A 12,432-nucleotide genomic window follows, 5' to 3' on the forward strand; every position below is an offset into this window, starting at 1 on the left:
TAGAGATTAAGAAAATAAACAGTGAAAACATGGAGAATAAATGGTAAAACACAGAAGCAAAAAGAAAGATATATTAGAAAAAGAGAAATGAGTCGGCTTGTGATTAGAACTGGATGTATAATCTTACATGATATATGATGATATGTTATTTTCTCATGCTTTTCTTATTTTCCCTTATTTTTTTCATCTTTGATAGTTCAGAGTAGATACATCAGCTGATATATAGATACTGACATGCGGTATAAATCAGAAACAGAATAATTGTAGTAAAGAAATGCTATAAGACAATTTAGCAACAGTGCTGCTAGTTTGTCCAGCAGAGAGCGTTGAAATGTTTGTTACACTGTACAATGTCCTGCTTACCACATATTTTGGTCAAAATTCTGTAATAAGCAAATTTAAGGGACACTTAAAAATGATTTTTTTATGCAATGTGGCTACTTTAGAAAATGACCAGTGAACCATAATCAGTTATCAGAGGAGCTAGCATGCTGTATCTTTATTGTTTAAGACATGCAAAAGCTGAAGTCTCTAGTTGTCTAGGAACCTGACAGTGAAGACAAGTCTCTGTCACACTGACTTAACAAACACGATATAATGTGTTAATTAGTGAGCTTTAAGGGTGCCGGTAAGTTGAATTTTAACTTCAGACGGAGGCAGGCCAGCTATTTTCCTGTTTCCATTCTTTATGCTAAGCTAGGCTAGCCAGCTGCTGGCTGTGCTTCACATTCACAGGACAGATGTGGGACGGGTGTCGGTCTTCTCATCCAACTCTCAGCAAGAAAGTTTTCTCAAAATGTCTGTTGCTTTAGAAACGTAATCTCTTATCAGAAAGACGAATTTTCTGTCAGTTTCATCGACTAATCTTTTCAGCACTGAGTGAAACTGATAAATGCACACACGTACTGTTTATCGGTGTACTGTAGGTAGCTTTATGAATGATGTCACAAAGAGGGCGCTCTGGGTTTTTCTCTGACACCTTCAACCACTTTCTCTTCCAGGTACAATAGACCTGGGTAATTTAATTCTGTGTTCTGGGTAATACTTTTTTAAAAGAAACCTCTGCCAGATGGCTGTTGCTGAAACTGATCTCATTCCTGCCTCCAACATTTTTCATCTGTATTACCCTACTTAGTGACGGAGTGGTTATGTAGTGTCTGTTTTTAAAAAAAGGATTAAGAGCTCTTGTAGGATGCTTTTCAAGAATGAGATGGAAGAACAAATGCTCCACTGAAGCTAATTCCATTGTATTTATCATTTCAACAAAATGGTAAAGGCACTGACAGGCACCGTTCAACAATAGAGTAAATCTCCTGGGATATCTTAAAGCACTACAGTGACGGTGAAGGCTCGTTGCCAGAGAGCACAAGTAAGGAATCATGTCATTTTTCTCTTCATAATTTATTTTTTAGAAACTACTTTGGTGCCTTTTCTTTCTCTGGGTTTTAGGAGATCAGTGAGCACTATCCCTCACACCACAAGATCTGAAGCACCCACATGTAAAATGTCATATAAATGTATAATGAAGCTCTTCTTAATGCTCTAAGGTCATGATTATCTGTTCATAAATGTACAATGAAGCCTGTTGTGAGCGCGCTGTAGAGGCCCTGTGCAGACGGTGTACTACCTCGGCTCCAGGCCATCTGAGCTAAAAAAGTAAATCACAAAATAGAAAATAAACGTGTATTTTTGCTCTTTCATGTATTATTTACCAGGAAAACCACCGTCTCAGTCAACAGCAGTTTCTCATATCCTCCCTTCCACTGCTCTGTTTCAGATAACATGAGCTTTTTCACTGACTTTATTATGATATCTGCACAGCCTGATTACAAGATCAGTGCTATTGATTGGCAAAACACACATTAGATGTCGTGTGAGGCAGGTAACATATCTTTTGGCAGCCATGTTGGAGTTCCACGTGTCGAACTGGTTAGAGCGCAACTTTACAGTCTCGACAGAATTCATTTGGCTTGATCTGTTGATTCACATCATGCTGGTCAGCTAGTTAAAAATAGTATTCATCTGACTATCACTTTCATGTTGTTAACACCTCACTGGCACACTAATTCATGTAAATAGGGCAAGCAGTGGTCACATGCCAACATTAACATTAACACTGGTTGCTTTGCTTCTTTTGCCTGCTGGCTAGTTCGCTGTGATGAACGCTGCAGTGATGATTAAGAAGTTACAGCTCAGAGTATCTAAGAGAAGAGAACTGGACTGCGTTAAAACATGGAGACCAATCTAAGTCTTCAGACTGACATTACGTTGTATTTACTGAATGTGTGCACACAAAGAGCTGGAGGCTGTGTATAGTTATTTACCTTTATGTCTGCTGCTCCTGTGGAGAGAGACTCTCTGCTCTGGACTCTCTGGCAGCAGACTATGAAACCAGCGGCGATGCAAGTGTTGGACCCCCAGGCTTTGGGAAGTGGGCCAGTGTCGCCCTGCCTTGGCTCCCCCTCCGGACACGGGCTGAATGGCGGCCCATCTGGAGCGCGCCCTCATGCCCAGGCCTGCAATCCTGAGGGCGGTAGGAGGTGCTGCGAGGGACAGCAGCGGCGGCAGGCTGGCGAGGTTTGGCTGGGCTACTCTGATGCTGGAGCGCTGCAGGAGCAGGATGCTGCCTGCCATCAGATAGGCGATGCCCAGACAGAGCAGCAACATCTGAGCCCGCTTCAACAGGCAGTGCAGTCTGTACAGGGGTGCCACCATTCTGTGTACGCTCTCTCACCTTAGTGGAAGGCCATCCCATGGATTAGGAGCGAGGAAATCTGTAACCTACTTACAAGTTCATAAAGAGCTGCAGCATCTGGCAGTGTTGTAGACATTGTGTCTCGGTCCTTCATCACCACAGAGTCCAATAGCAGCAGTGGAACAATGGATGTGTCACAACAGAGAGGGATTTAATATCCAAGCTTGTGGTCACTGACTCCAGGGGGATCCTCGGGGAAAAGCTGAGGCACCAAAACAGAAAAAAAAAACACAAGCAGTTGGATTTAAGCAAAAGTGGATTTCTCTCTATGTGAGCACAGTCAAAGGGAAGGGAAGTATATGCCTGGCGGATTAGATGCACAGCTCATGTTGACATATGGGCTTGTGTTTCTGTCTTGCAGCATCTTGCAACACATCCCTTGGTGTCTGCTGCTTCGGTGCTTTCATTCCTGCCATTTGTTTTTAATTCAAAACCCTGCCTCGAGTTGTGTTCTGCCATTGCTGTAATTGCCGCTTCGTCTGTGTGCTGGGTTTGTGCTCTCCTATCACACGAATCTAGCATTTTAAAAAGGGAGAAAACTGGGAAATTACTCCAATTTTTACTAATACGGTTTTTAAATTGGATTCTCTTTCAGTGCAGAGATTTGATTCAATTCCTGTTCTGGCAGACTGTGAGGCAGGGAGATATTGCTGGTGTTAAAATAAATCTAATCTAAGTTCTCACAGTGAAATGACATCATGTGATAAAAAAAAAAAAAAAACTGTCTGGAGAGGGCATTATGGGTGCTTATGAAATGAGGATTATCATGGCAGCATGCAGACTATCTCTGGTCTCATCTGTGAAGAGATGAACAAGTGATTAGAAAGCATGCAGAGATGAGATGTTGAAGATTTCTTTATGCTTCAAATGTAAAACACACAAGCAATTAGTGTTTTATGAAGCCTGGTACTTTGTGTAAGGAGGGGGGGGGGGGGGGGGGGCAGTGAAGTGCAGTCCTGACCCGCTCCTCTGCTTGTGTTTTCTGGTCTCTTGCAAGCCCCCCCCCCCCCCCCCCCTTCGATACAGCTGATTGTACTCAGAGGTTCCCATGTCACACCGGCTGTGTCTGCACACCCCCAGCACATGCCTGACACACTGAGTCTCTCCTCTTTCACATGCTCTGATATCCACTGATGTCCCGGTGTCTCGGTGGCCGTCACACGCCGTCATGCCCTTCAGCTTTACTTTTCATCTCAGGCCTCTCGTGCACTGTCTTACGAAGCGGACTCGCCACAGTGGACCCCCCCTCCCTCCCTCCCCCCCCCCCAAAAAAAGCAACAGTTTGCACAATGAACAGCCTCCGATCAAGTCCGAGTGCCCAAGTTATGTTTAACTCTTCGTTTTTACGCGTAAATTCACGCCAAATGATCCAGGATGGTCCCCGCCTGTCTGTCTTAGATGCGGCGGGGATGGATGGGAAAGATGACTGAATAAACAGCGAGAGTACATACGAATCACCTATTTAAGAATCCGAGGTCTTCCATCTTAAAAAGCCCTCACTGTGCCTCTCCACCATTTACAGTAGGCTATGTGAACGTGCGGCTTACCTTCAGCAGCGGAGCGCTGCGCACGGCATCCTTGTTTTGTGGGATCACTTCTCAGTTTATGGCCGTTATGGCTGTTTTCCCCGCTCACTGTCCACAGTGAAGGTCTCCTCGGCTCTCCAGAATTTCCCAGAGCTGCTGTTATATAAGCTCTCTCTCTTTCTCCCTCTCCCCCTCTCTCACTCAGCCAGCGCTGCTCTCCGTCGCTCTGAAAGCCTGGCACGGCGATATAAAGCACAGACTGTATGTGTGAGTGTGTGTTGGTGAGAGAAAGAGAGAGAGAGAGAGAGCGAGAGAGGAGGGAGGGGGGGTAAGTCTCATTTGCATTGGTGATCTAAACGCGTCACAGCTCCTCCACTGTGCGAGCGGGAGGATCGTGTCCAGCGGTCCACATCTTGCACTGCACACTAAGGGGCCTTATAATACTGATGATAAACCATATATACCGTCACACGTCCTCTGACACCGAGCCCCACGTACACCGTGCCTTTGTCGCCGTGCGCTCTGCATTGGACCACGGGTTTTGTCCTGAATCAGTAAAGAAATACCCGAGCAGCCCGCTGCAGGTCACTCACATCACTCTGAGTTTCGGGGCAAGAACATCCACTGTAAATCACCCTTTAGAGTTATGTGGCTTTGTGCGTATTTGGTATTAGAAAATCCGAGTTTAACCAAATCTAATACTGCAAGGTTGCCTTTGTCATTATAACGGAGGGCGAGGAGCAGGCAAAACATGGGAAGACATTTATTTCGCAGCCATATCTCTGAAGTCCCATCAGGACTGCAGATCCTGATAAGAGCCGATAGTCTGGAGAGATCCAGAGCTCAAACCATTTGTCACACAGACCTATTTATTGTCCTCATTTATAGCTGTTCGCTTTAGCCTTGCACGTGGGTTTAGTTGGAGCACTAAATGAATGGCCACGGGTCACGGATGACGCATCAGTCAGCCGTGGTTGACTGTGTTGACGTCCCTGCTTCAGCACCACGGACAGCGCCTCTTGTGCGCGCTGCTGCCATGAACGAGGGGAATTAACAGCGCATAACAAAGCGCTTTGTCATGGCTGATTGACCTTCAATCTCAGGCCTTCATATGCCACACATGGCCCGGATACAAGTGCTGCTGCGTTCAAGGGTGCTGCGTGCCAAAAAGGAGAAGCATCTCCAGTCTTTTCATTCAGTGCGGAGTCTTAAAATGTTAATCTGCTCTGGAGTCTCAAAATGTTAAAAAGTTCTTTTTCATAAAACATCTGAAGAAATGTGGGAGCGCTTTGAAATGACTTCACGTTTTTTCTCCTGTATAAATGAAGTGGTTTGAAGAGATGTTCTAAATGAGAGGAAGATGAGATGCTGAGGGGAAATGATCAACATTTCTAAGCATACACTGGGGCTATGTCACTTATTCTTCTCAGTATTGTTAATTGTTCGAGTTCTTCTCTCTGTACTATCAAAACAAGTTTAATTGGCTTCCCATCTTCCATCTTACTGGACCTTGAGGGTGTCAAGAGGGCAGAATACATGCATATTATGAGATAAGTGGTTTACTCGCTCTGTAGGTGAAGACGAGAAGTAATCCATCAAGTGTTTTTGTCCTTGAATGTCTCTACAGAAAGAAAACACAGAGCACATACAAGTTAACAAATGAATCCACCAAAGCAAGCGGCCTCATGAAAGGGTTGCTCCACATATTTCTGACGGTGAGATGGTGAAGCAAAGGCTAGTGACAGAAGAAGATCAGATCATATACTGTGGTTCAACCAGTCTACCTTGTTTTCTTTTGCATTCCTTTAACCAGTGCCTCCTTTTAATGTCTGCTAAGACTAAACCTCTTTGTACTGACTGGAACTTTCAGCACAATATTGGAAAAAGTATAAACAAATCTATATTTGCCTTTGCACCCGCAGTGTCTATACTGTGTTTCAGTCAGTCAGATCCTGCCAGAGAGTCAGAGTAACTGAGGACCTTCAATTTAACAGTGATTGCAGGAGAACTCCTGTTTTAGATTCGCTTAATTTCACTGCTGCCTTTGATATTGTCAGTAATATTGTAATCAAGAGGCTTCAACGTTAACATCAACCGTTCTTAAAGGGCAACTTGCAGGTAGGAGACCCCATCCAATCAACGTGTAGGAAAATGATCTAGGAAATAAATATATACACACATATATATATATACACAAATATATACTCATATATTGTTGTATGTTTTTGTGAGAGAATTTCACTTCCGCATCTGACAAAGCCGAACCGGCTGACGTAACATAAGGGCGGATAGCAGAGCCATAACAGAAAGTGAGGCGCTACTATCAGCTTGTATCGTGTCTGGCAATACCTGATATAACTCCACACCTATGTTATGTTGTAAGGTCCTCTACCTTTACAGTAGGAGGGGGGGAGAGAGAGAGAGACCGCTGCCTGACCACAATTACTACGTGTCCCACATTGCTTCTCAATACTGTAATTATTGTTCTGACAAATTTGGAAGTTAGCACAAGTTAAAAAACAGGACTTATGGTGCACAGAGCATGTTTTGGTTGAACTGAGTCTCTGACAGACCCCTGACCACCACTGGCTGCAGTGTGCAAAGGATCAGCAGCAACTTTCAGTCCATCACGGTCTCTGCTTCAAAGTCCCATCCTAAACTCCATCATATCACCGGGAAGATAATCCTCCGGTCTACAATGAGCACCACAAATAAAAGTGTTTTTCCTAACGAATGAAGCAGTGAAGTCCCGTCTTTTCAGCCAGGCACAAAGCTGGCAGCTTTCCTTTTACTGCCAGAGGAAACCTGTGGCCTCCATCTCCTGATAGGTTACAGTTTGTGCAACCTGCACTAACACAATCATTTACCATGATTACATACAGTGAAATGCAATTAAAACCTACTGAAAAAACACCAACTCACTGTAACAGACAGCTCAGCTTCACTACCATCTATTACCACAGCAGACAGCGACTCCCTTATGTTACGTCATATGACGCGTGCCATTTAAAATGGTCATTTTCAGACAAGGTTAAGTATAAATATCTTTTTAATTTGCGATTTAACTGTTTCCCTGATTCCCAGATTTTTCAATCTTTGGACCTTTTTGTTTTTAGCTTGCACATACTCCCACTTGAAAAGTAGAGACATGGTGTAATCATATGCAGATGATGCATTTCTGTACATTTCCTCTGATCATCTACATGCAAGCTGGCAAACTGTTTCAGTGATAACCAAGACAGCTTTTTATCATGTGAAAAACGTATCAAAACGTAGTGGATTTAAATCTCAAGCTGACACTGAGACTGGCTCATGTTTCTTACTGTAATGTTGTTTTTGCAGTATTACCCAAACAAACAAGCTCAAGATCATTCAGAACACCATAGCCAGAAAAAATGTGCAACAGGAAATGAGCACACTGCTTTAGTACCCAAATCACTTAATTGGCTCCCAGTGCCATACAAAACCAGTACAACACAGTTTTTAAAGCATTTAATGGTTTGGCTCCCCAGTATATGGTTTAGTCTAACACAAATAAAGGCTGACTTAATAAGCTTGACCACAAGTTTGTTATTGTAACCATGACAACTATGGTCCCCTAACCTTAATTAAGCAATCATATTTCTCATTTGGTCAGATGCAGAATTGGTGACACTGATCTCGGTGCCCACTTTGAAACTGTGCTGATTGTTTAGATGTTATTTGCTATAAAGTTGAAAATGTGTGTGAAGCATCCACATTTTACAATTTGTAGCTCCTTTGGAGCAACAGTTAAGTTACAACGTTGTGTTTTATCAGAATCATCTTTATTGGCCAAGAACGTGAACATATACGAGTAATCTGACTGATTTTTTCTGTTGGTGAACTCACACACTAATAGACACAGAGCAGTGTTGCAGTCCAGTCCCCCTTTTGACTGATTTGAAACCTCAGGTGCTTGTATGAGTCTGCCCTCTTCACTTCCTCTCCCTGGATGACAACCAGGACAGTCCACCACAAGCTTGTTGGTTTTGCTGATATTGAGCTTTAAGTGATTCATTTCAACATGTGATGGAGCTCTCTATCAGTTCTCTGTACTCTGGAAAAATAGTCTGTATGGGGTGCAACATGTTTCTCACTAGAAATGATTTACTTGAATCATACATATCAATGAGTGGTAATTTCCATTTCACCAAAAATACACTAGTACCTTAAAAAATCCATCAGATTCTTCTGTACATGCAGATCTGAGTCTGCTCAAACATGGATGTAAACTGCAACCTGACTGGTTGGTGGAAGCGCTAATCCTGTCGTATGGGAGGTCATTGCCAAATAACTTATTTTATCAGTCAGTGTGGAGGACCTGTTGGTTAACTCAGAGCTAAGAGCCATGTTTCCATGGTAACAATCAGTGACACTTGCTGACCAGTAGCACTAACTGACAATAACGACCAAAGCATGGCTCATAATTTGTGGTTTGCTAACGATGTTGTGAGCGAGTGACGAGAATGGGGAGAATTCTTAGAGAGCGCAGTGAGCTGTTGTTGTGAGGACGCCGTCAGTCAATTTATCCAAAGAAACTCTCCTGAGCCTGACTGACGAGTTGGCAGAAGCACTGAGTCCTGCCACATTAAGAAGCCTCGGCAGCTCTGCTACAGGTCTGCCCTGCACGCAGAGGGCTGCTAGAGTTTTGTGTTGTTACACTCTTCGCTGGATTTTTCCAGCAAAATGTTGAAACTGCTCTTCCATGAGGAAAACATTTACTTCTTGCGTGAGCAAACCTGAGATGTTTCTGTGGTTGCTTGGTCAGCCATGTTTTTTAGTTTCAGAGTAAATGTATCCTACTTAACAGATGATTTTAGGCTATCTGAAGTCTGAGAATTAGTTAAAACTGAGCCATAGTCAGGGGAGAAAGGTGGATGGTGTTTGTTCCTGTTGCTGTGTACACTTGAATGTAAAGCACGTGGAGTTCCTTGCCTTAAAAGTAAAGTGTACTGTCTGCAGCTTGCCATGTTGCCTAGTGGGAGTAAGCTGTTACCTTGCTGTTACCCTCAGTTGACAGGTGCCTTGCTGTGGGCTGTTTCACATCCAGTTTATAAAGAGTGATACTGCCTCCCCCACTGAGCTTAACACCCTTGTTATTATTCTAATCAGCAGTGATATTGCCTGGCCTCAGCTTTTCCTCCTGTGGTTATACTGGAGAGTCGTAGCCTTGTGTAACTCACCCTCTTTGCACGGACAGCTGCACAAAAACAAGGGAGCTTATCCACAGGAGTCCATTGGGGAAGGACAAAGTAAATCTGCGCCAGTCTACCCATTTGTTTTTATTACTTTTCCCTTCACAGTATCCCCATCTATCTCTCCTCTCACCCCCTGCTTGCTTTTTCAGAGGACGGGGCCATCTGTGCCCAACAATGCGGTCAATTTAACCTTATTCAACCGTTTAGGTCAGCTCGCGCTCAGGCCGTTGTGGAGACAGGATGCCGGAGCTGTCAGTCAGCAGTCCAGAAACCAGAGCCCGTCTCTCTCGTCTCTTCCTTTCTGTGCTGCCTTATAGACATTGATCACCTCAGGCAAGACAGAAACACTCGCTGCTGCCTCACTCTCTCCTCCATCTTACAGTATATTTCCGCTCCTCACTATTGTCACTCCTCCTCTTTCTCAATTACACAGCAGTGGAAAGTCAGATTTGCTGGCTTATGATCATGGAGTCCCTGGTTACATTTCCTACACTTGAGACACAGACTTAATACTGGATAAACAGTGCACGTGTTTTTCAGTTAAATGACATACTTTAATTACAGTAAATATTCGTTGTGGTTCGGATGAGAATGTGACTGTTAAGGAGGGGATTAGTGTTTTAGCTAATTCAACAGGGATCAGTGCTGAGCACAGTGAGTGAGCATTTGAGGGTTCTGTGGAAATGTAAATTGTAGCACAATTCATTGCAGAACTATTCAGTCATTTCTGGGTATTGTTGGGAACACCAGTTTTGGTCAGTATGGTGAGATGGGGACATTAACATTTTGGGACAGACTTGTGATTGTGTCCAAAGACAAGGAAAGACTTTAACTGGGCTATTTTGCGTAGACATGGACCTGGATTAGTGATGTGAAATCTTGAATTGTATCATTCATTACAAATTACAATGTGTGTGTGTGTGTGTGTGTCGCATTCAGGTACATTATCATTAGCTAAAATTTCACTGGTCTCCCTGAAGTGAAAAGACCGTGTTGTTATGTGATTAAGTCCATTTCATGTTTTATTGTTTATTGTATGATGATTTCATTGCTGCTCTTTTTAGTGGAACGTGAATGAGTGTGTGTTGTTGAACCTGGGACAGAAAACAAAGCTCTTTGATTGCGTTGTAACATTTCATATAAGAAGTTCTGTTCATGTCCAGTAAATGTTTCCACTGCAACAGTTTTTTTGGTGCCTTGTTTAGTAAGTGGGCTAGACACTTGTATGTTCATGCCGTGGAAAATAACACAACAAAGTAACTAAGTATAGTCTCTGGTGCCTTTCCATACAGTGTGTAAGTGTCCAATTAGTGGCTTCTAACAAACATGGTATATCTTTGCTCACCTCAACATCCCCATAAAGAACTCCAATTCTTTCATTTTCCATCACTATTTGTCCTCTGCATTCCCGTCTCGACCAACGCTTTTAATCTGGTTTCAGTTCACACTCTCACTGCTTAGCAGAATCTGCACTCAGCAGTATTCAGCTCTAACTCCATAGACTGCTCCACTCCTTCAGTAGCTGTCCTCTGTTCTTCCTTTGACCTTCACTCCCACAGCTCCGATGTCTGAAAATCTTGCAAAATTAATTGAAAAAGCCTCCTTGCTAGTGACAGAAAGTGGCAAAAAGCTGCCTTGTTTGAATATGTCTTTTAATTCCTCCTGTCTTTTTCCTTTCTTTGCATCTGTCTTGCAGCTGAAAAGTTAGAACAACCCTCTGAAATCACAACTTTCCTATAGAAACTAGCCTGTGTCGTCTTCTCAGCTTCTCCCTCTCCACTCATGCTTTCTGTCCTTATCAAAATGTCACATATATCTACTGAGGTTCCTCCCAAGAAATTATAAATGACATTCTTTCTATTTAGTCTTCCAGTTTGAGGCCTAGAAATCTCTTTCCACTGTCAAGGGTGGCAACTCCTCTCTTGCCCTCATCCGGCCCTTCACACTGACCGGCTCATCTGCTCCCTTTCCATCAGCTTTTGATATCAACTTCTTCTCAATATGAAATATATAAAATATAAAATCAGCCATAAGGTCACCTAGAGCCTCCCAACCGCCCCCGCCCCCCCTCGACTCTGGTAACATCCCTTAAACTACTTTAGGTAAAGCAAAATTGCTTCTTAAGTTCTTCTTTGATTGGTGCAATATCTGTGTGAGCCAGCACCAACATGAGCTGTTTTTACTAGATATATGTATTATTTCAGTTTAAAAAACTATGGTGTGGTTAGCTGAAAGGCATGATGTTGCTGAATTGTTTAGCAAGTGATGCCGTAAATTCTCTTCTCTGTGTATTTAGGTAGGGAGTAATGTTAGTAATAGAGAAATCAATTGATTAATTGGTTCTACTTTACCGTGATGTTTCATAGCCAGACCTCCTCTTGGTCAGACCTGCTGAGGTCTGAAGAAAAAAGTCACCAGAAAAAATCAACAGACATCTGTCCATTGTGTGAGTTCTGGCTGGCAGAGATAACCTCTACACAGGCTGTTTTCTGCTTTGAACTCTATGAACCTCAAATGTTCCCTAACATGTTTGCTCACCAAAGAACCTCTGGTGATTCATCTCCTCTCCGGTACACATTGCTGCCCTCACCAGGGTACCAGCCTGTCCCGTACACCCTCTGGGCTGCAGTTCCACCACTGCTCCTCTTCTCCTCCACTCCGTTATCACGTCCCACAAGGGCTCCCACTGTTTCGAATGCTGACACGCTGCTATCGACACGTGTATTGAGACTTGCACCTCTGCTTGCCGAGCTGACATCTGCAGCTGGATTCCTGCCAACCGCATCAATCTCAACACTTTATTTCTTCAACTAGCAAATCCTAGATTTCTGTAGAAGACAAAACAGCACACCGTCCTCAGACTACCAAGACTCTTGGTGTGAAGTCATGCACAATGTAACAACAACCTTCTCTCCATTTCTTGTTGTCCAAA

At 43.4% G+C, this 12,432-nt stretch overlaps 1 protein-coding gene across 1 annotated transcript in view; it reads right to left on the reverse strand.

The window, feature by feature from the left end:
- The window catches only part of wscd1b (WSC domain containing 1b), a 14,746-nt gene extending 12,031 nt beyond the window's left edge, over positions 1-2,715 (reverse strand). The window contains exon 1 of the mRNA XM_070843940.1: positions 2,325-2,715. Coding sequence (XP_070700041.1) covers positions 2,325-2,715 — 391 coding nt within the window. The remainder of the gene's footprint in view (positions 1-2,324) is intronic.
- Positions 2,716-12,432: the final 9,717 nt, after the last annotated feature.

Source organism: Pempheris klunzingeri, chromosome 14 (genome assembly GCF_042242105.1).
Source record: "Pempheris klunzingeri isolate RE-2024b chromosome 14, fPemKlu1.hap1, whole genome shotgun sequence".
In the NCBI taxonomy this organism is placed as follows: Eukaryota; Metazoa; Chordata; class Actinopteri; order Acropomatiformes; family Pempheridae; genus Pempheris; species Pempheris klunzingeri.